At 48.6% G+C, this 24,603-nt stretch overlaps 1 protein-coding gene across 1 annotated transcript; it reads right to left on the bottom strand.

Moving 5' to 3' along the window:
- Window positions 1-24,350, bottom strand: LOC149456044 (uncharacterized). The gene is made up of 16 exons (XM_089685665.1): window positions 22,547-24,350; window positions 22,234-22,430; window positions 21,921-22,145; window positions 21,634-21,840; window positions 21,353-21,559; window positions 19,154-19,295; window positions 16,887-17,611; window positions 5,211-5,288; window positions 4,560-4,727; window positions 4,276-4,473; window positions 3,600-3,782; window positions 3,390-3,513; window positions 3,074-3,273; window positions 2,792-2,998; window positions 2,384-2,525; window positions 1-1,449 (listed from the first exon to the last, which is right to left on the bottom strand). The coding sequence occupies exons 1-16, from the start codon at window positions 22,629-22,631 to the stop codon at window positions 386-388; spliced, it is 4,152 nt and encodes a 1,383-aa protein (XP_089541791.1). The 5' UTR covers window positions 22,632-24,350; the 3' UTR covers window positions 1-385.
- Between the last annotated feature and the right edge of the window lie 253 nt (window positions 24,351-24,603).

Raw genomic sequence — 24,603 nt, 5'->3', positions numbered from 1 at the left:
TTTATTGTTCATTCAATAAAGTTTTTATTAGAATTTTACTTCGGACAAGATTGCAGTCATAGAATCAGGAAATAATAAAGGCAGAAATTCGATTGGTCGGAAAGATCCCGTCTGGAATGTGGTGGCGGAGTCATTATTGGTTGGCGTACAATACACAACGCGTTCCATTGTTATAACAATTTCCCGCACTCAAGGCACTAATACACCTCCAGGGTTGTGTTGGGCCCCTGATGTACAGGAAGACGGGACTTCAGTGAGGAACATTTCCCGCCCTCAGAACAGGGACGTGGTTTCTCTCCCATGTGAAATCTCTGATGTTTGGAAATACTCGACTTCTCTGAAAAACATTTTTCCGCACTCAGGACTTCAGTGAGGAACATTTCCCTCAGTCAGACCAGGAAAGTTCGTTCTCCTCAGTGTCCAATCTCAGATGACTGTAAGCAGAGGACTTCTGTGATGGGCAATTCTCATCCTGAGGACATGGATCCCTCGTGTGAGATCTCTTATGTATGGAAAGATAGAACTTCTTTGAAAAACATTCCCCGCACTCAGGACAGGAAAATGGCTTCTCCCCCGTGTGAGATCTTTGATGTGTGGCAAGCTCTGATTTTTGTACGAAATCGTCTCCGCACTCAGGGCAGGAATACGGCTTCTCACCTATGTGAGACCTTTGGTGGCTGTTAAGATTGGACTTCTGTGAAAAACATTTCCCGCACTCAGAACAAAAATAGGGCTTCTCCCCCGTGTGAGATCTCTGATGTTTCACAAGGTCTGATTTTTGTACAAAACATTTTCCGCACTCAAGACAGGAAAAAGGCTTTTCCCCCGTGTGCAATCTCTGATGTATGGAAAGACAAGACTTACTTGAAAAACATTTCCCGCACATGGGGCAGGAATACGGATTCTTACCTGTGTGCAATCTTTGATGATTATAAAGATAGTACTTATCTGAAAAACGTTTCCCGCACTCAGGACAGGAGTACGGCTTCTTTCCCGGGTGCAATCTCTGATGTGCAGAAAGACTGAACTTATCTGAAAATAATTTCCCGCACATGGAGCAGGAATGTGGCTTCTCACCTGTGTGAGACCTATGATGTATGGAGAGGTTGAACTTATTTGAAAAACATTTCCCGCACTCAGGACAGGAAAATGGCTTCTCACCAGTGTGAGACCTTTTATGAGCGTTAAGACGGGATTTATAGCGGAAACTCTTCCCGCACTCAGGACAGGAGAACCTCTTCACTGTTGGAAGGATGGCCCGGTCCTGCACAGTCTGAGGTTCCTCAGGATACGAGGAATCCGATGGTACATTCACAATATAGGGCACCACAAAGATATACAAGGTGGTGGGGTCTTCTGGATTCTGTGTGATGTCCTCATCTTCTACTTTCCAGTCTGGAGATAAAGTGAGACAATCCTCGGAGGTTTTCCTCATCTCCCTGCCATGGACTAAAATACAAAGACAAAGAGGATTACTAGACAGGAGCCCCACCAGAGGTCAGAGAGTGAGGATGGGGAGAAGACAACCAAGAGGAAGACTGGACTCATCCTGAAGACCACCATCATTGGGATATTGGCTCCTCCCCCAACCTGATCCTGAAGACCACAATCATTGGATTATTGGCTCCTCCCCCATCCTGAAGACCACCATCATTGGGTTATTGGCTCCTCCCCCATCCTGAAGACCACCACCATTGGGGTATTGGCTCCTCCCTCACCCTGACCCTGAAAACCACCATCATTGGGGTATTGGCTCCTCCCCCATCCTGACCCTGAAGACTACCATAACTGGGTTATTGGCTCCTCTCCCATCCTGAAGACCACCATCATTGGGTTATTGGCTCCTCCCCCATCCTGAAGACCACCACCATTGGTGTATTGGCTCCTCCCCCATCCTGACCCTAAACACCACCATCATTGGACTATTGGCTCCTCCCTCATTATCACTTTCTGGCTGGAGGATGTGATCACATTATTATCCCCATGTAACAGTCTGAGCTCCAATCATGAATGGATGGAGATGGTGGACCCTCCGTACAGTCTGAAAACTGGATGGCGGTGGGCTCCAGGAGTGCAGGCTACAGCTGGACTGGTACAACGAAGCAGAGAAAGGAATCCAGGAAAGGAAAGGCAAGGAAAAGTGCGGTGCAAGGCAGGAAGGGCCCGGAATGCGGATAAGTGGAATTCACAGTGCGGGGTTGTAGGGATTAAGGGGTGACTGCAGTTCAGGAGACGCTCTACAGCAGTAGGAGGCCGAGAGTGATCCCCACCAGGAAACACTGGAGGACACCAACCTTACTACAGGACAATATCAACCCGCCCTACTCTGGACCAATCAGTGAGCAGTATGGGTGGAGGAATGGATTTAGTGTTCATGACCCACCTGTGCTGATCTCTGTAGGAGTGTCCTCCTCTATAAATGTCCCCGTTATTCCATCCTCCTCCATAGACTGCTGATCATCCCTCACATACGCCTCTTCTTCTTCTGATTTCACCTCAAATTCTATATCGATTGGATCTCCACTCTACATCAAGAGAAGGGTTGGAAAATATCAGATTTAAAGTGGTTGTACAACTGATTGAGGAGGCAATATTGAGAGGTTCACACAATGTGATTTAGGTTATAACTACATTATCTACTGAACTAGGCAAAAAAAATTGTGTTTTGGGAATTCGGGTTTTCAGCCACTTGAATAATGCAAGACCACAGAAAGAACGCCATCTTGTAGGATCCACACATGGCTGGCATGGCTGAGTCACTTTCATGGCCTAGATCCTCCATCAAACCAACCTTGTAATTGTGTGCATAGTTGTGGTCTTCCAATGTGGAATCCCGAGAATACAGAGGACATCTCTCTGGTGGGCTTGATGGCTTCATCACGATATCCTCAAAGAGATCCTTGTGCTCTTCAGAAAGCTGCTTCATCACTCCATACTCCCCATCCTCCTCTTTTATTTCTTCTTTAACAATGTTATTGTTAACCCCAAGGTTTCCACTCTGAAAATATTATAAATCATTGTAACAAACATGCTGTGTATAAATCAGAATTATCAATAATTGTTCCTCATCTACCTGATGATGGTGAGGGATGGTGTGACCTTCCTGTGTGGAATCCCGGGAATACAGAGGACTGGGACATCTCTCTGGTGGGTTCCCATGACTGGATCCATCTACCTGATGATGGTGAGGGATAGTGTGACCTTCCTGTGTGGAATTCCGGGAATACAGAGGACAGGGACATCTCTCTAGTGGGTTCCCATGACTGAAACCATCTGTAGGAAACACACACACTGACTGAATCCATTGTATCTATGTGTTTATCAGATGATGGGGGATCTAGGTGGATCCTCCGTACTGCTCTCTCCTTTCCAATAAAGTCTCCTCTTACCTGGTGATGTGAGGGGCGGCTGATTGTCCATCATGACGTCCTTGTAGAGGTCCTTGTGTCCTTCTAAATACTCCCACTCCTCCATGGAGAAATAGACAGTGACACCTTGACACCTTATAGGAACCTGATACACACAATGATACAGTCACCATCCAGACACATCCCTTGTCTGTTACTGGAGAATGTCCCAGAATTCCCAGCACCGCTCACCTCTCCTGTCAGCAGCTCCATCATCTTCTTGGTGACTTCTAGAATCTTCTGTCCTGTAGGGATCAGGGATGGAGGTGGGGGGATGGTGACCGAATTCTGGATTCTCGAGGATCTTGTGGTCATACGATGAGATCTCCTTCTGGTCTCATTGTCGGTAGATTTCTTCATGACTCCTGTACAGTTCTTTGCGATACAAAGATAAATCTCACTCTCCCATCATCCCTCACCTCTATGGTCAGCTCTAGATGTGTCCTCCAGGGATTGGCCACAATGTGCCGACTCAGCAAAGGACGGACATCTCCATCCAATGATAGGACTACAATGGGGTCGGATTTATAGCTCCTTCTAGAAGTCCTATAATAGGGTCACTAATGTTTTCCTAGTAAAACTCACTGACACACCAGTAGATGTTCCCCATGGATCTAGCGGTCAGTGGGCGTGGCATACCGGCAATCATGGGTCTCACTGATTGGACTAAAGCTGACTTTGCTCTCTTTTATAACCAATGCCGCCATCTTGTGCTATAACCGGATATCATAGAGTACGGACACTTCATGTATTCATAGTACTTGTGTGGATGTCGTTATTGATGAGCAGAACATCAGAAGACCTAAAAAGACTCTGAATCCCTCCCAGTGTACAGCCGAGTCAGATGTAACCCCTTCATTACACTCACCTCTCCAGTCAGCAGGCTGAGGATCTCCAGGGCAAGGTTCAATATAGTCTCATTCCAGGGAAATTCCTTCCTTACAATCTTCTTGAAAGTCTGCTGATTGTCCATCATGACGCCCTTGTAGAGGTTCTTGTGTCCTTCTAAATACTCCCACTCCTCCATGGAGAAATAGACAGTGACACCCTGACACCTTATAGGAACCTGACATACACAATGATACAGTCACCATCCAGACACATCCCTTGTCTGTTACTGGAGAATGTCCCAGAATTCCTGGCACCGCTCACCTCTCCTGTCAACAGATGGACCATCATGGTGGTCAGTTCCAGGATCTTCTGCTCTTTGTTCCTCTCAGGTATGGGAGAACGAGGGGGAGGCACCATGGTGGGGCTCTGGGTCCTGCTCCATCCTCCTGAGATTGGCTCCCCACTAGACTTCTTCACTACAACATAATCCTACAGATCAGGAGAAAGGGAAACCGATATCAATCATCTGACATCATCTACATGTCTACAAGAAGAACATGGTCTATTAGCCAGACTAGACCAGAGTGATGTCATGTGACCTCCCATAATCCTCCTCACCTCTCCGGTCAGGTTTGTGTGATGTCATGTGACCTCCCAGAATCCTCCTCACCTCTCCGGTCAGGTCTGTGTGATGTCATGTGACCTTCCAGAATCCTCCTCACCTCTCCGGTCAGGTCTGTGTGATGTCATGTGACCTCCCAGAATCCCCCTCACTTCTCCAGTCAGGTCTGTGTTTTATTAATAAAGATGAGAGTGATGTCATGTGACCTCCCAGAATCCTCCTCACCTCTCCGGTCAGGTCTGTGTGATGTCATGTGACCTCCCAGAATCCCCCTCACCTCTGCGGTCAGGTCTGTCTTTTATTAATAGAGATGAGAGTGATGTCATGTGACCTCCCAGAATCCTCCTCACCTCTCCGGCCAGCAGGTAGATGATCTCCAGGGTGAGGTTTAGTATCCTCTCAGTCATGTGACTCCGGTCCTCCTCCATCCTCATTGGTCATGTGATCTATACAGGTTTCCTGTAGACCAATAATTGATAACAGAGAATGATCTGGACTGTACTGGTTGTACAATATTAGGATGGGGGGGGGAGAGGAATAATATGAAGGTCTCTATCATGGAAGAACGGCCCCCGGTGGGATTACACACAGAGGAACATTCAGTTTAGGATTCTCTATGATTTTGTGATTCGGGAGTATTTAACCCTTTGGCTTGATGGATCACAAAGTTCTTTTTCTATGAAAAGTCTGCTTCTCCTAGTACTTGATCCACCAGCAAAGAAAGTCGTAAATATTCTCTGTCTAAATAATCCCCCCCCCATCCCCTGCCATTAATAAAAGTGGTATATTCCGTTAGTATAGACGGCTGAGGTGACATCTCCACAATTAGCAGAATGTTCCAGCCCCAGAAGTGGGGGAATGTTCTGCCCCTGAAGGGGTTAATCTGGGTTCCCACACTATATATGTGTGTATCATCATCTGCTGGAGATAAAAGACGTCACAGTGACTATGGAGGAAGAGGACGGACATGACTATGGAGGAAGAGGACGGACGTGACGGTGGGGGAAGAGGATGGACGTGACGGTGGAGGAAGAGGACGGACGTGACGGTGGAGGAAGAGGACGGACGTGACGGTGGAGGAAGAGGACGGACGTGACGGTGGAGGGAGAGGACGGACGTGACGGTGGAGGGAGAGGACGGACGTGACGGTGGAGGGAGAGGACGGACGTGACGGTGGAGGGAGAGGACGGACGTGACGGTGGAGGGAGAGGACGGGCGTGACGGTGAAGGGAGAGGACGGGCGTGACGGTGAAGGGAGAGGACGGGCGTGACGGTGGAGGAAGAGGACGGGCGTGACGGTGGAGGAAGAGGACGGGCGTGACGGTGGAGGAAGAGGAAGGGCGAGACGGTGGTGGAAGAGGACGGACGTGACGATGGTGGAAGAGGACGGACATGATGGGGGGTAACTGGGTGTAAATATAAAATAAGCTCTTATTACCTCCTCTGCTGCCACTTCCAGCAATGTCTCCTCTCTACCTCCTCACGACTCACTTCCTATTTATACCTGACATCACTTCCTGTCTTCCATAGAGACTTCCTGTCTGGGTAGAAATGAGATCACCACCTTGTGGAACTGCAGCCCTGAGAACCGTCTGGTAGTGTGACCCCGGTCTTGTGCTGGGTGTGTATGGACTGTATGTCCTTATAGAGGGGTCACCTCCACTCCCACCAAGGGGGACAGAAATATATGACTGCCTAGTCCAGTCTTTCTCAGTCAGGGGCCCTCCAAAGGGTTCTAGGGGTTCCTTGAGCTATGAACAATTTTTGTCTCTCAGTAACAACTGACATGAATGATCTGTAAGGGGGACAGTCTTCCCACTGATGACCATAGGAGAATGTCCTTCTCCTGCTGAACACTGATATAAGACGAGCCTTCTCCCGTTGGTCACCAATGTAAGGGACCACTATAGTAACCACTGATATAAGGGGGTCCTTCTTCCATTGGTCACCAATGTAAGGGGCCACTACACTGACCACTGATATAAGCGGGTCCTTCTCCCATTGGTCACCAATGTAAGGGACCACTACACTGACCACTGATATAAGGGGGTCCTTCTCCCATTGGTCACCATTGTAAGGGACCACTACATTGACCACTGATATAAGGGGGTCCTTCTCCCATTGGTCACCATTGTAAGGGACCACTACACTGACCACTGATATAAGAGGGCTCTTCTCCCATTGGTCACCATTGTAAGGGAACACTACACTGACCACTGATATAAGGGGGTCCTTCTCCCATCGGTCACCAATGTAAGGGACCGCTACACTGACCATTGATATAAGGGGGTCCTTCTCCCATCGGTCACCATTGTAAGGGACCACTACTGTTCTGTATTCACATCACGGCTAGAGAGGAGCTAGATCTGTTAACAAAGTGGCTCAGACAAGAGTTATCTAGACAGGTCAGGAGAATCAGGTCTGTACACATTCATGATCCAGCTGCTGGGGTTAGAATGGTATGGTAGAGATTAGAGGACTGGTAGGGCAGCCATGAAGCTTTTGAGAATGCTCTGTTGAAGAAACTGGAAGAGTTGACTAAAATCTCTAACAAAGACAACCTAAAGTTAAGAGAACTTGGTGACATGTTGTTGGTCATTGCAGCCAAGGGGCTGACAGAGACAGAGGACGTGGGATTATACCTATACCTTCTATACCAGGGTTCTCCAAACTGCGGCCTGAGGGCTGGATGTGGCCCTTTGCTAGCCATTATCCGGCCCTTGGGGCACTATTCCTCCCAATGATATGAAGCAGTATTCCTCCCACTGACACCAACAATGGGGCACTATTTCTTCCACTGATAACACTTATGTGGTACTATTCCTGCCATTAATACCAATGATGGGGTACTACTCTTCCTCCTACTGACCACCATCCCTGAGACCATGTTTATTCTTACTGATGCTGGGACCGGAACATTTTCTACCCCCACTGGCCACACTCTGGCCCTCTTAAAGTCTGAAGGACCATAAACCGGCCCTTTGTTTGAAAAGTTTGGAGACCCCTGTCCTATACAGTCTGCAAGATAAGTGGATTTCTCAAGGCTCTAAGTACAAAGAACATCATCATGTCTCCTTCCCACCATTCAGTTTCTTTACCAAGTTTATCGTCAACCAAGCAAAGACTAGACACAACCCAAGCTTCATATTCTTGACGTGCAGTAACCAGATGTCAGCAAGCACAGAGAAGATAGGAGCAAAGCATGGCAACATACCATCAGTGTCAGTCAGCAAAAGGTGCCCACACTGATGCAGCTTTACACCTTAAAAACTCTAAAAAGAAGTACATGGACCCAGACAGTACATGCCCAATCCATAAAAAAACCACACCCACTGTCAAATCCATAAAAAAAACACACCCACTGTCAAAGTGTCGTGGATTCAGAAGCAAGCTATCAAGTACCTAGTGATGGATGCCAATGGAGAGAGGGCTTCCCTTCCGGCTAAGTTCCGGACTCCCCTGAGAGTGGGACAGCGGCAGTCAGGCCCAAAGTTGCACAGGTCGCCTGTAGGAGTGCTGGTTGGTGGTCCACTCAGAAGCACAGCTGGTGCACAGAGATAGGTCTGCAGACAGGAGGCGCCTGTGCGTGGTATGCAAACCCTTCGGGGATTTAGATGTTTACTGGGTAGTCGCTTCAAGCCAAGGTCAGGTACCAGGTGGGAATCAGAGCAGACGTAGTCAGATGGGATAGCCGAGGCGAGCACAGGGGAGAGAGAGAGAGAGCATCCGTAAGCCAGGCCGAGGGTACATCAGGGGTAAGGCAGAGTAGACAGGTCCAGGAGCAAGACGAGTCGGTAACAGGAAATCACGGGTCAAAGTCACAGGAAACAGGAACAAGGCACGGGGAGCTAGAGATCATCCAGCAACTTGAGGAAGTGATAAGCCTCCTTATAAAGGCTGTCCTTCTGCAGCCATGCAGAGTACTGGCAGAAATGCCAGATCTTCCAGAACTTCTGTCGTGGACAGGACCCTGACACAAGCACATTGATGAATCTAAAGCTTACCTGAAGATAAATACTATCTGCTTCAGATGTTGGGCATCTACCAAACACATTGCTAAAGACTGCAAGGCCTATATAAGATGCAGAGAGTGCAGTAGTGACCAGCAGACCTCGGTACTGCATACAGGACCAGCCCCTTGGGCGACAAAGACTCTGGTAACCTACAAAGAGCAAAGCGGGGAGGAAGATGAACCTACCCCATCAACTGCTGTATCCAAGTGTAAGGAGGTACGTGCAGAAGGGACGAGGCCCAGATCATGTTCCAAGATCTGTTTAGTGACTGTAGACCCATCGAACGAACCTGACTGTTGGGAGAAAATGGATGACGTGTTAAGTGATAAAGTCAATCGCTCATTCGCCAAGTCAGAGTTCTTTAATGTGCCTAACGGTGAAACGTTTTTAAACACTAAAATCCTGCTCAGGTACTATAAAGAAAACAGGGCATCTAACTTCTCCGTTCAGTCTGTTGATGGGAAAACACACATAAAACTTCCCGCTCTCATTGAATGGGACATGATGCCGATGGCAGGTTAGAAATACCAACCCGATTGAGCATTCCCCTCATCTGAAATTCTTACCAGATAAGATGCTCGAAGTTGACCCCAATGCCCAAATACTCCTCTTGCTACCACAGAAGAGACACCTTGCTCCACAGTGCTCTTTTGCAAGAAATCTTGAAATGAAAGAACATTTTGTTAACTTTCTGCAAAAGATCTTTGACCATGACGAAGCGTATCTCTTCTGTGGTTGCTCCCTGTTGTTTGGCAGTCTAAGGCGTGGTGAGCAAAATGGTGGGGGGTGCTACCCAGTGGTTCACTTCATCCACAAACAGTTCCTTTTCAACCACATCAAGGAACATATGATCTTTGATGGATATAGCAAGTCTTTCTTTGTTGGGAGTTCTAGTGAACACATTGCCACCTAAACTGTCCCAAGCTACGAGCTGTGGACCATGAATGGCATAGTGAGGGGGTGCATGGCTGTAGTTGGGAAGCAATAAAGCTCTCTTTTACTCACATATCGCTGCACCACCACTGAAACTGGGTGAGGAGAGTTGGTACCTACCAATCTTTGGCATCTTTGGTACCTACCAATCTTTGGCATCTACCACCCTTAAAAACCAGGGCAGATCAGAGTAGTTTTTGATTCTACTGCTCTGTATGATGGCATCCCATTGAATGACGTACTGATTTGAATAATACCCTGCTAGGTGTCCTTTTATGATTCCGCAAAGAGCAAGCTGCGGTTATTACTGATGTGCAGAAACCAGGGGCAGACTGACCATTTGGAAACTCAGGCACTGCCCGAGGACCCGGGGTCAGTAGGGGGCCCCATGAGATGCCCCTGGTACCTTTTTCATAGGCTTTTTTGAGTGTGGGCAAGGACACAGGGGCCCCATGATCCCCTATTGCCCGGGGGCCCCATGAGTTGTCAGTCCGCCCCTGGCAGAAACTGCTTTGTGGTTAGAGAAGATCACCACAACTACTGTACTTGAGGTTCCTTTGGTTTCAAGATAACGACCTCAACAACGAAATTACAGAGTTCAGGATGAAAGTCTTTGGAAATAGTCCTTCACTTTCCATGGCCATTTATTGTCTAAGAGAAATAACCAAGCAGGGAGAGAGGGAAATTTCTACATATAGTATCTCACATTAGTGAGTCCACCCCTCACATTTTTGGAAATATTTTATTATATCTTTTCATGTGACAACACTGAAGAAATAAAAAATAACTGAAAAATTCTGCACTATAGTACGTATATAACTCCTTAACATAAAAATATCAATAAAACATGAGCAGCCACCTCAATATTGCAGGCAACAATACATGTATCCAAAAAGTTATAGAAAATATGTGGAATAAATTGGAAGTCCAATTCACAGGTGAAGAAAAAAGGACGTAAAATAAGCTCCTCTTTACTGGGACATCAATGTTGTCATGAATGCTTCAAATCTGGTCCAGACGATGAAGAAAATCCACCATCACCAACACCCAAAAAATTCCATACCAAATTGACCCCCATGTACTGTGACATACTGAAGCAGAGCATTATCCCCTCCCTTTGGAGACTGGGCTGCAGGGCAGTATTCCAACATAACGATCCCAAACACACCTCCAAGACCACCAGTGCCTTGCTAAAGAAGCTGAGGGTAAAGGGGATGGACTAGCCAAGCATGTCTCCAGACCTAAACCCTATTGAGCATCTGTGGGGCATCCGCAAATGGAAGATGGAGGAATGCAAGGTCTTTAACATCCACCAGCTCCATGATGTCATCAAGGAAGAGTGGAAGACGGAAGGTGGAGGAGTGCAAGGTCTCTAACATCCACCAGCTCCGTGATGACGTCATGGAGGAGTGGAAGACGGAAGGTGGAGGAGCGCAAAGTCTCTAACATCCATAAGCTCTGTGATGTAGTCATGAAGGAGTGGAAGACGGCAGGTGGAGGAGCGCAAGGTCTCTAACATCCACCAGCAAAGTGATGTCGTCATGGAGGAGCGCAAGGTCTCTAACATCCACCAGCAAAGTGATGTCGTCATGGAGGAGTGGAAGACGGCAGGTGGAGGAGCGCAAGGTCTCTAACATCCACCAGCTCCGTGATGTCATCATGAAGGAGTGGAAGACGGAAGGTGGAGGAGCGCAAGGTCTCTAACATCCACCAGCTCCGTGCTGTCATCATGGAGGAGTGGAATAAGACTCCAGTGGCAACCTGTGAAGCTCTGGTGACCTCCATGCCCAAGAGGGTGAAGGCAGTCCTGGAATATAATGGCGGCCACACAAAATATTGACACTTTGAGCCCAATTTGGACATTTTCACTTAGGGGTGTACTCACTTTTGTTGCCAGCGGTTTAGACATTAATGGCGGTGTGTTGAGTTATTTTGACAGGACAGCAAATTTATGTTATACAAGCTGTACACTGACTACGTCACATTGTAGCGAAGTGTCATTTCTTCAGTGTTGTCACATGGAAAGAGAGAATCAAATATTGACACAAATGTGAGGGGTGGACTCACTTCTGGGAGATACTGTGTATATATATATATATATATATATATATATATATACACGCACGCACACTGTATACAGTCCGGGGGAGGGGTGGACTCACTTCCGGGAAATAGTGTAGATGACAGACTTACCTCTGTGCCTACTGAAGCCGAAGCATTCAGTAGAGCAGAGAGCTAGGGAGATGCTTGCAGGACCGAATCTCAAGCTATACAAGGTGGCATCCAATAGGAGATCAGTAATGGAAGCGTTTCCTGCAGATGACAGGACAAAAGTATTAGAAGGCCTTCTTCTAGGTTTCCATCCTTTGCCCCTTCAATGGAGTTTAGGAGTAAGTTTGGAATCTCCAGACCAACAGTTTTACCTTTCAAGTGTCTGGAGAGGTGAAGCCATACACACTGAGAGGTATCCTAGCCCCAGCAAACAATCTTTATGATCCACTCGGGTTTGCAGCCCCGATCACTATGCAAGGCAAAGCCTTAGAGAGGTCTCAATAGATCAATGTGACCAGGATTCCCCACCCTCGCCAGATACAGAAACTCAGTGGAGAACATAGACAGAAGACTTGAATCATCCTAAAGATCTGTCTTCCCAGATCCCAACAGTGCGAGGAGAGGTACGTGTCTTTTCTGATGCTTCTAATGTGGCGATAGCAGCTATAGTCATAGACAGTGATGATCAATGTCAATGGTCATTCAAGGTCATAGAAAGTGATGGTCAATGTCAGTGGTCATTCAAGGTCATAGACAGTGATGGTCAATGTCAATGGTCATTCAAGGTCACAGACAGTGATGGTCAATGGTCATTCAAGGTCATAGAAAGTGATGGTCAATGTCAGTGGTCATTCAAGGTCATAGACAGTGATGATCAATGTCAATGGTCATTCAAGTTCATAGAAAGTGATGGTCAATGTCAGTGGTCATTCAAGGTCATAGACAGTGATGGTCAATGTCAATGGCCATTCAAGGTCACAGACAGTGATGGTCAATATCAATGGTCATTCAAGGTCGCATACGGTGATGGTCAATGTCAATGGTCATTCAAGGTCATAGATGGTGATGGTCAATGTCATGTAGGTTTTAATATGGGCAAATCTAAATGACCTCCAGGACCAGCTCACCCAATGCCACCCTTGGAGATACATGCAGACATTTTGTCCGTTGAGCTAGCAGAGCTGATTCTTGGAAGAACCAGACTTTGAACCAAACACAGGTAAATATTACACTGACAGCAATTTGTGTTAGACTTTATTCACAACGCCTCCAGAAGATTTGATGTGTGTGTCTTAAACCGGATAATCCGCATTAGAAAACCCAGTGGCATTATGTTGTCACTAGTCAGAACCCAGCAGACCCCGGTACCAGAGTAATTCAAGCAGCTCACCTGAAACATACCAACTGGTTCTCAGGCCCAGATTTTGTATGTCATGTAGATACAAGCGATCGATCAAAAGTCAAGGTATTTGATCTTCTTGAACCAAGTTCTGACCTGAAGTTCTTACACCAGCAATGCTCTTGACTCAGAAGGCTTGTGTAGTATTAGGACCACCTGGTGAGTTCACTTTATTAGATCTTTACAAGTGCCAGTGGAAGCGGGTTCAGAACCTTGCTGATACCTTTGGAAACACTGGAAGCAAGAATATTTGTCATCCCTCCAAACAAGAAGAAAGTAGATGGGGGGGAGAAACCAAAGGTTCAAGTAGGAGACCTTGTTTTGTTGAAAGACCCTCACGAAAATGTATGGCCAATGGGTCTCATTATGACAACCATTCCCAGTGCTGATGGTAAAATCATTAACCAGGGGATTGCTAGAGTATACCTCCGACCTGTCTCAGATTTGGCCGTTCTTTTCCAGAATAAATTGCTACAGTAAATGTTACAATAATTCAAACATATGCAGTAGTGATATATACACGACTAAAAAAAAATGAAAGGAAGACTTTGAAAACCCATCAGATCTCAATGGGAAGGAATCTCCTGCTGGATCTCTATACTGACATGGACGGGAGATGGGTGAGGAATGTAAGGACGCCCCATCGTTTGATGGAAATGAAAGTGATCGACCTACAGAGGACTGAATTCAAAGACACCCTGAAAATCAAAGTGAAGAAATGATGCAGCAGGAGAGTCCATGTGGCTGAAATGTCATTGCAGCAACTCAGAAAGGTCCTCAGTAGTTTGTATGGCCCCCAAGTGCTTGTATGGATGCCTAACAACGTCGGGGGAGGGTACTAATGAAACCACAGATGGTGTCCTGAGGGATTTCCTCCCAGATCTGGACTGGGGCTTTACTGAGCTCCTGGACAGTCTGTGGTGCAACCTGGTGGCGTCAGATGGACCGAAACATGACATCCCAGAGGGGTTCTATTGGATTTAGGTCAGGTGAGCGTGGGGGCCATTCAATGGTATCAATTCCTTCATCCTCCAGGAACTGCCTGCATACTCTTGCCACATGAGGCCAGGCATTGTCCTGCACCAGGAGGAACCCATGACCCACTGTACCAGGAGGAACCCATGACCCACTGTACCAGGAGGAACCCAGGACCCCCTGCACCAGGTGGAACCCAGGACCCACCGCACCAGGAGGAACCCAGGACCCACTGCACCAGGAGGAACCCAGGACCCAATGCACCAGAGTAGGGTCTGACATTGGGTCCACAGATTTCATCCCCCTACCTAATTGCAGTCAGAGTGCCATTTTCTAGCCTGTAGAGGTCTGTGCGTCCCTCCATGGATATGCCTCCCCAGACCATCACTGACCCACCCCCAAAATGGTCATGCTGAACCATGTTACAGGCAGCAGAACGTTCTCCACGGCTTCTCCAGACCCTTTCACGTCTGTCACATGTGCTCAGGGGGAACCTGCTCTCATCTGTGAAAAGCATAGGGCGCCAGTGGTGGACCTGCCAATTCTGGGGTTCAATGGCAAATGCCAATCCAGCTCTATGGTGCCGGGGAGTGAGCACAGGGCCCACTGGAGGATGTCGGGCCCTCAGGCCACCCTCATGAAGTCTGTTTCTGATTGTTTGCTCAGAGACATTCACACCAGTGGCCTGCTGGAGGTCATTTTGTAGGGCTCTGGCAGGGCTCATCCTGTTCCTCCTTGCAAAAAGGAACAGATACCGGTCCTGCTGATGGGTTAAGGACCTTCTACAGCCCTGTCCAGCTCTCCTAGAGGAACTGACTGTCTCCTGGAATCTCCTCCATGCTTGTCTCCTGGAATTTTCTCCATACTCTTGAGACTGTGCTGGGAGACACAGCAAACCTTCTGGCAATGGCACGTATTGATGTGCCATCCTGGAGGAGTTGGACTGCCTGTGCAACCTCTGTAGGGTCCAGGTATGGCCTCATGCTACCAGTAGTGACACTGACCCTAGCCAGATGCAAAACGAGTGAAAAACAGTCAGAAAAGATGAGGAGGGAAAAAAGTCAGTGGCCTCCACCTGTAAAACCATTCCTGTGTTGGGGGTCGTCTCATTGTTGCCCATCTAGTGCACCTGTTTTTAATTTCATTATCACCAAAGCAACTGAAACTGATTAACAACCCCCTCTGCGACTTGCCTGACCAGATCAATATCCCAGGAGGTTCATCGACTTGATGCTAGACTCTGATTACAGAGTCTTCCTTTCAGTTTTTTTGAGCCATGTATTTACCAGGCAGAGAGTGTTCTGTACATCATCATTGTGTGGAGTAGGGAGCCATCTATTGGGCATTCACTGCAATTGCAGTGTATTTTTGCAATCCGGGGCTCTCTTGGCACCGGCGGCGTGACGTCACAACTCCGTAGCTCCCGGAGTTGTGACGTCACGCCGCTGGCGCCAAGAGAGCCCCGGCGGCCATCTTCAGATGGTCAGTGTTTTTTGGTTTGCTTATACTCTGTTTGCCCAATATTTGAATAAACATCGCCTGTTTAGAAGGTATCACACTATTTGGCCTCCTTTTTTGGAGCTCCTTGTGAGCTACTAATATCCACAGGAGCGGTTGCATCACATATGGCAGTGGATACCAGGCAGTGAGAGGCACCTGACCAACACCAGACTATTCAGGGATCTTCAGTCCTCTGGAATTGATATTTCCTAATGCGCATTTTGATTGCGTATCTGGTGAGTGCGCAATCTTATTACTTTAATCACCATAGCACCAGACCACTGGACTTTGAAGATCATCTGGATCTCCTGTGCACTTTTTATTGTGGACTATTGCTTGATTTTCTAGTCTGTCACTTTGCACTTGATTAGTCACTAAACAGTGACAAGATTATCACTTTATGCTGCACTTTATTTCAATTTATTTATATAAGCTGGTTTCATGCGTTTTTTTATGATGTAGACATGCATCCACCATTGACACGGTTCTTGCACCATTCAGTCACTTGATTTTATTATTCCATCATTTGATATAAGTACCGTTTATTGTCTTTTAGCGCTACACCCTGCTTTTACTATTTATTTGGAGGTTTTATATGGTAAATTTTGGTGTTTAGCAGCTTTATTTTGTTATAAGCGCTCGCTTGTCTCTTCAGATTATTCTTTATTAGGATCTCACGCTCGGCTTCCTCTAGTGGTCATAATATGATATTATCTTCCACCACAAAATTTACTCAGCCAATGACAGGTGAGGACAACATTTTTATTCTCCTGCTATCAATGGCCAACCCGTTCCCACACTTCATCCACGTCTTTGGTGACCTCTGACCTCCTAATGAACAGTTTCTTCCATGATGAAGATCAGCCATGGAGTATATCTGAGGTGTATATCAGGGTGTGCTGCTTCCCCACATGAGAGCTGGGATGTCCAGCAACATTCATCTAGAAGACATTTCCCGTACTCATGCACTAACACACCTCCAAGGTTGTGTGGGACCCCTGATGTGCAGGAAGACAGGACTTCAGTGACGAACATTTCCCTCACTCAGGGATGTGGCTTCTCCCCCCGTGTGAAATCTCTGATGTTTGGAAATACTCGACTTCTCTGAAAAACATTTCCCGCACTCAGGTCTTCAGTGAGGAACATTTCCCTCAGTCAGACCAGGAAAGTTCATTCTCCTCCGTATCCAATCTCAGATGACTGTAAGCAGAGGACTTCTGTGATTGACCATTCTCATCTTGAAGACATAAATCCCCCGTGTGAGTTCTCTGATGTGTGGTAAGAAAGGACTTCTTTGAAAAACATTTCTCGCACTTAGGGCAGGAATACGGCTTGTCACCCGTGTGAGACAGTTGGTGGCTAATAAAACTGGGCTTGTGTGAAAAACATTTCCCGCACTCAGGGCAGGAATATGGCTTTTCGCCCGTGTGAGTCCTTTGGTGGCTGTTCAGACTGGACTTGTGTGAAAAACATTTCCCGCACAGAGAGCAACAATACGGCTTTTCCCCCGTGTGAGATCTCTGATGTATGGAAAGATAGGAATTACTTGAAAAGATTTTCCCACACACGGGGCACAAATAGGGATTCCCACATGCGTGCAATTTCTGATGTTTATAAAAATAGTGCTTATCTGAAAAACGTTTCCCGCACTCAGTACAGGAGAACCTCTTCCCTCTTGGAAGGCAGGCCTGGTCCTGCACAGTCTGAGGTTCCTCAGGATACGAGGAAGCTGTTGGCCCATCTACACTGTGGGGCACAACATAGATATACAAGGTGGTGGGGATTTCGGAATTCGGTGTGGTGTCCTCATCGTCTACTTTCCAGTCTGGAGACAAAGTGAGACAATCCTCGGAGGTTTTCTTCATCTCCCGGCCATGGACTAAAATACAAAGACAAAGAGGATTACTAGACAGGACCAGATTGGTTCCCCAAAACCAGGACTCCGCCCACATCAGGCAGCTTGGTCACTGAGGAGCTTACAATTCCAGCGTGAGCATACGCACATGGTGTGCCGGCCGTGCCTGGGCGCAACCTAGTCCCCCCATGTGCCGGACGTGCCTGGGAACAACCTAGTCCCCCCATGTGCCGGACGTGCCTGGGCACACCCTAGTCGCCCCATGTGCCTGGGCGCACCCTAGTCGCCCCATGTGCCTGGGCACACCCTAGTTGCCCCATGTGCCAGGGCATACCCCAGTCACCCCATGTGCCGGACGTGCCTGGGCACACCCTAGTAGCCCCATGTGCCGGACATGCCTGGGCACACCCTAGTAGCCCCATGTGTCAGACGTGCCTGGGCGTACCCCAGTCACCCCATGTGCCGGACGTGCCTGGGAGCACCCTAGTCACCCCATGTGCATTAAGCAAGTGAAGATTGATGCAATTTCCTTTCTTGCAAAACAGTCACTGTCGATGGGGGAATCCCTTCCAAAGTGCTATTGGGTTCTGGCGGCGGGGAGCCTTTCCTGCTGAAAAAACAATGATTTCTACCAGAGCTGCTGATACAGCAGTACAGCTGGCCCTCCTGTACCGGGTCCGGGTAACTGCCGAGTAGGAGGGCATGCAATACTGCCTTATTGCTGACTCTTGTAGGCACCCCTCTGCAGTGCTGGCGGCTTCTCCTCCTTTTACTCCCTCCAGCTGCACTGTAGGGGGAGTGATCTCTGTGCCCCCCTCGTGTGTCCCTCTTTCCCCGCAGCACTTCCAGCTTCCCTCCTCTCCTGCGGGCACACAGGGCAGGGTTGCCAACCCTCCGTAAATATACAGAGTGTACATTTTGGTGCAGTTTCAAAGCCAGCAGGCCGGAGAGGAGGGGGGAGGCGGGTGCAGTAACGCCTGGTGTAATTTTCAGCAAGGCCAGCCCTTGGGTAGCCAGTGTGAGAGGCGGAAGCACTGCTGGAAGTTGGGGCTAGAGACTGACTGAGGCCAGAGGACAACTGAGTAAGAACAACCAAGAAAGTAACGCCGGGAGAATTGCTCTGTCAGATCTTGCTAGACCCAGGCATTGGGCAGGAGACCCGGGACACAGATGTCCAGTTTGACCAACACCTATGGTGAAAATCCACATTTTGATGCCAGCTGATCCCCCCCAAAAAACAGAACAAGTAATCCCGGGAGAATTGCTCCATCAGAGTTCTTGTCACAACCAGATATGGAGCTCAAGGTACATGCCCCAGGTGTCTAGTTAGAGCAATGTCTATGGTGAAAATCCACATTTTTCTTCCAGCTGAACCCCAGAACCTCCATAAATCCAGTCTAGAGACATAAATTGTGCCAGCAGCACAGAGAAGAAATACAGGAAGGGGAACACAGCGCAGGAAAGTGACCAGGGTATTACAGGCTGATATCACCCAGTCCCCGCCCTACTCTGCACCAATCAGTGAGCAGTATGGGTGGAGGAATGGATTTCGTGTTCATGACCCACCTGTGCTGATCTCTGTAGGAGTGTCCTCCTCTATAAATGTCCCCGTTATTCCATCCTCCTCCATAGACTGCTGATCATCCCTCACATACGCCTCTTCTTCTTCTGATTTCACCTCAAATTCTATATCGATTGGATCTCCACTCTACATCAAGAAAATATAAGAGTGAAAGTGGTTGTAAACCTGCAAAAAGAGCACAAGCCATTTGTGTGTAGTGTGGCTGGTAGAAGAAAAACAGCCTTCCATCAGCAATCCTCTCTGCAATATTGAAAAAAAAAAAGTTAAAAAGGTGACGCCACGCCCCTTGATTGACAGCCTGTATAATGAGATATATACAGGAGGAAGTAAGAAGGAGGCATGTATGCTGCTGCTGAGAGAGAGAGAGGGGGGGGGGGAGGAGAGGGAGAGAAGGGGGAGGAGAGGGAGAGAAGGGGGGGGGGAAGAGAGGGGGGAGAAAAGGGAGGGGGGAGAGAGAGGGAGAGAGAGAGAGGGGGGGACAGGAGAGGGGGGAAAGAGGAGAGGGGAGAGAGAGGGGGGGGGGAGAGAGAGGGGGGGGAGAGGGGGGGGAGAGGGGAGAGAGAGGGGGGAGAGAGAGAGAGAGAAGGAGACAGCGAGGGGGGGGGGGGGGGTGGAGAAAGTTTCCAGCCAGCCATAGAGTCCCTGAAAGACAAGGCATGAGAACCTCCTATGCCATCAGGAGACTGCTGTACCACCTACAACCTCCAGTAAGTGTCTGGCTTAGAACCTTTTATAGCGTCATCACCCCAATCCTTCTTTATGGCAGTGAAGTTTGGGGTCCCGTCACCTACCCAGACCAACCCAAATGGGACTTCAGCCCGTCAGAAATATTCCATCTGGAATTCTGCAAGCACCTCCTCCAATTCCACCGGAGCACCTCCAACAGTGCTTGCCAGTCTGAGTTGGGCAGAGTTCCTATGCTTCTTGCAGTCCAGAAGAGGGCGCTATCATACTGGGGCCATCTACAAAACAGCAGTCCTAACTCGTACCACCATAAGGCCTTACTGACCAATAAGGACAGCCATGTGGCCTGCAACAACTCAGCGCCTTGTCCATCCCAAAACGCACAAGCGGCCTGACAAAATCTCAAATAAAAACATAATGAAGGATTCCCCAAAAAATATGTTGAGGAATGGAGAAATGAAATCTCCAACTCCAAGAAACGGTTTACCAGTCACTACAGAGAGACTACAAACCGGCCCCAAAGATAGACAGACCCTGAGCCGGTACAGAGCGCCCACAGCCTGAAACTCCAATCAGGACGGCACAGACAGACCTACAAGCCCAGGGAGAGTAGACTGTGCCAGCAATGTCACCAGGGGGTCCTGGAGGATGAGGACCACTTCCTGCTTCAATGTAAATAGGGGGTCCTGGAGGACGAGGACCACTTTCTGCTATAATGTGACCAGGGGGTTCTGGAGGATGAGGACCACTTCCTGCTGCAATGTGACCAGGGTGACCTGGAGGATGAGGACCACTCCCTGCTGCAGTGTGACCAGAGGGTCCTGGAGGATGAGGAACACTTCCTGCTACAATGTGACCAGGGGGTCCTGGAGGACGAGGACCACTTCCTGCTACAATGTGACCAGGGGGTTCTGGAGGATGAAGACCACTTCCTGATGCAGTGTGACCAGGGGGTCCTGGAGGACGAGGAACACTTCCTGCTACAATGTGACCAGGGTGACCTTGAGGACGAGGACCACTTCCTGCTACAATGTGACCAGGGTGACCTGGGGGGATGAGGACCATTTCCTGCTACAGTGCCCCAAGTACTCATCAGTGAGGGACACTCACTTCCAGAGACACTCCCCTCCATTTCGGACTTCACTTCTATAGAAGAGAGGAGGAAACTCCAAATTCAACTGGGAGAAGAGAAGCCAATGGTGGAAATAGCCACACAACATGTGACAGCATGCCACAGACTGAGAGGGACATGAAAAACAAAGGACTCAGCTCAACATGGGCTACAACTGATTGAGGAGGCATTATTGAGAGGTTCACACAATGTGATTTAGGTTATAACAACATCTACTGAACTAGGCAAATACATTGTGTTTTGGGAATTTGAGTTTACAGCCACTTGATTAATGCAAGACCACAGAGAGAACGTCATCTTGTAGGATCCACACATTGTCTGGCATGGCTGAGTCCCTTTCATGGCCTAGATCCTCCATCAAACGAACCTTGTAATTGTGTGCATAGTTGTGGTCTTCCAATGTGGAATCCCGAGAATACAGAGGACATCTCTCTGGTGGGCTTGATGGCTTCATCATGATGTCCTCATAGAGATCCTTGTGCTCTTCAGAAAGCTGCTTCATCACTCCATACTCCCCATCCTCCTCTTTTATCTCTTCTTTAACATCAATATTATCATCCCTGAGGATTCCACTCTGAATATATAATAAAACATTCATTGTAACAAACGTGTATAAATCATAACTATCAATAATTGTCAATCATCTACCTGATGATGGTGAGGAATTGTGTGACCTTCCTGTGTGGAATCCCGGGAATACAGAGGACGGGGACATCTCTCTGGGGGGTTCCTGGTATTAGGTGGCTCCATCATATCTTTGTGTCCTTCTGAAAACTCCTCCATCACTCCATACTCCTCATCCTCCTCTTTATACTCTTCTTTAACATCAATATTATCATCCCCAAGGATTCCACTCTGAGCATTCAAAAAGAAATTCAATGTAACAAACACCCTTGAGGAACAATCACTAATAGTTATGATTTATACACATCTACCTGATGGTGAGGGATGGTGTGACCTTCCTGTGTGGAATCCCGGGAATACAGAGGACGGGGACATCTCTCTGGTGGGTTTCTGTAGCTGGATGATTCCACCATGGTGTCCTGGTACAGATCTTTGTGTCCTTCTGGAATCTCTGACTCCTCCATCACCCCATCCTCATCATCATCCGCTTTTATCTCTTCTTTGACCTCAACTGTAGGATCTCTCAGGTTTCCACTCTGAATATATAATAAAATGACATCAATGGTAACAATGCAGATAGTGTACAGATCCTAATGATACTATTAGTGATTGTTCCTCATCTACCTGATGATGGTGAGGGATGGTGTGACCTTCCTGTGTGGAATCCCAAGAATACAGAGGACGGGGACAACTCTCTGGTGGGTTCCCATGACTGGATCTACCTACCTGATGATGAGGGATGATGTGACCTTCCTGTGTGGAATCCCGTGAATACAGAGGAAGGGGACATCTCTCTGGTGGGTTCCCAAGACTGGATCCATCTGTAGGAAACACACACACTGACTGAATCCATTGTTTCTATGTATTTATCAGATGATGGGGGATCTAGGTGGATCCTCCGTACTGCTCTCTCCTTTCCAATAAAGTCTCCTCTTACCCGGTGATGTGAGGTGCGGCTGATTGTCCATCATGACGTCCTTGTAGAGGTCCTTGTGTCCTTCTAAATACTCACACTCCTCCATGGAGAAATAGACAGTGACACCCTGACACCTTATAGGAACCTGACACACACAATGATACAGTCACCATCCAGACACATCCCTTGGGTTGAACCTTCTCGGACATCAGGAATAGTTATTTCTTCATTATTTCTAAAGTAACTAAATACAAACAAATGCATTCTAAATCCATCTCTAAAAAAAACCCTCATCCCATAATATTGTAGAGTCAGTTAGTATAGACTGATGAGATGAAGGGAATGTTCTGGCCCTGAAGGGGTTAATCTGGGTTCCCACACTATATATGTGTGTATCATCATCTGCTGGAGATAAAAGACGTCACAGTGACTATAGAAGAAGAGGACGGACATGACTGTGGAGGAAGAGAACGGAGGTGACGGTGGAGGAAGAGAACGGAGGTGACGGTGGAGGAAGAGGACGGACCCGACGGTGGAGGAAGAGGACAGGCGTGACGGTGGAGGAAGAGGATGGACCCGACGGTGGAGGAAGAGGACGGGCGTGACGGTGGAGGAAGAGGACGGACGTGACGGTGGAGGAAGAGGACGGACCCGACGGTGGGGGAAGAGGACGGACCCGACGGTGGGGGAAGAGGACGGACCCGACGGTGGGGGAAGAGGACGAGCTTGAACGTGGGGGAAGAGGACGGGCGTGACCGTGGGGGAAGAGGACGGGCGTGACCGTGGGGGAAGAGGACGGGCGTGACCGTGGGGGAAGAGGACGGACCCACTATATATGTGTGTATCATCATCTGCTGGAGATAAAAGACGTCACAGTGACAATGGAGGAAGAAGACGGACATGACTATGGAGGAAGAGGACGGACATGACTATGGAGGAAGAGAACGGAGGTGACGGTGGAGGAAGAGGACGGACCCGACGGTGGATGAAGAGGACGGAGGTGACGGTGGAGGAAGAAGACGGACCCGGCGGTGGTGGAAGAGGACAGACCCGACGGTGGAGGAAGAGAACGGAGGTGAGAGTGGAGGAAGAGAACGGAGGTGAGAGTGGAGGAAGAGAACGGAGGTGAGAGTGGAGGAAGAGAACGGAGGTGACAGTGGAGGAAGAGAACGGAGGTGACAGTGGAGGAAGAGGATGGACCCGACGGTGGAGGAAGAGGACGAACCCGACGGTGGAGGAAGAGAACGGACCCGACGGTGGAGGAAGAGAATGGACCCGACGGTGGAGGAAGAGGACGGACCCGACGGTGGAGGAAGAGGACGGACCCGACGGTGGAGGAAGAGGACGGACCCGACGGTGGAGGAAGAGGACGGACCCGACGGTGGAGGAAGAGGACGGACCCGACAGTGGAGGAAGAGAACAGAGGTGACGGTGGAGGAAGAGGACGGACCCGACGGTGGAGGAAGAGGACGGACCCGACGGTGGAGGAAGAGGACGGACCCGACGGTGGAGGAAGAGGACGGACCCGACGGTGGAGGAAGAGGACGGACGTGACCGTGGAGGAAGAGGACGGACCCGACGGTGGAGGAAGAGGACGGACGTGACAGTGGAGAAAGAGGACGACCGTGGTGGTGGAGAAAGAGGACGGATGTGACGGTGGGGGAAGAGGACGGATGTGACCGTGGAGGAAGAGGATGGACATGACGGGGGGTTACTGGGTGTATACAGAAAATAAGATGTTTTCACCTCCTCGGCTGCCACTTCCAGCAATGTCTCCTCTCTACTTTCTCCCGGCTTACCTCTCTCCAGAGTTTCCTATTTATACGTGACATCACTTCCTGTCTGTCCCCAACATCACTTCCTGTCTTCCATAGAGACTTCCTGTCTGGGTAGAAGTGAGATCACACCTTGTGGAGCTCAGAGGAACTGCAGCCCTGAGAACCATCTGGTAGTGTGACCTCGGCCTTGTTCTGGGTGTGTATGGACTGTATGTCCTCATAGAGGGGTCACCTCCACTCCCACCAAAGGGGACAGAAATATATGATTGCCTAGTCCAGCCTTTCTCAACCAGGGGTCCT

Source organism: Staurois parvus, unplaced genomic scaffold (assembly GCF_062004578.1).
Source record: "Staurois parvus isolate SC_StPar_1 unplaced genomic scaffold, SC_StPar_1.0 ptg000380l, whole genome shotgun sequence".
Classification (NCBI taxonomy): domain Eukaryota; kingdom Metazoa; phylum Chordata; class Amphibia; order Anura; family Ranidae; genus Staurois; species Staurois parvus.
Note: the sequence above shows the minus strand (reverse complement) of the source record. Positions and strands in the feature narration are given on the sequence as shown.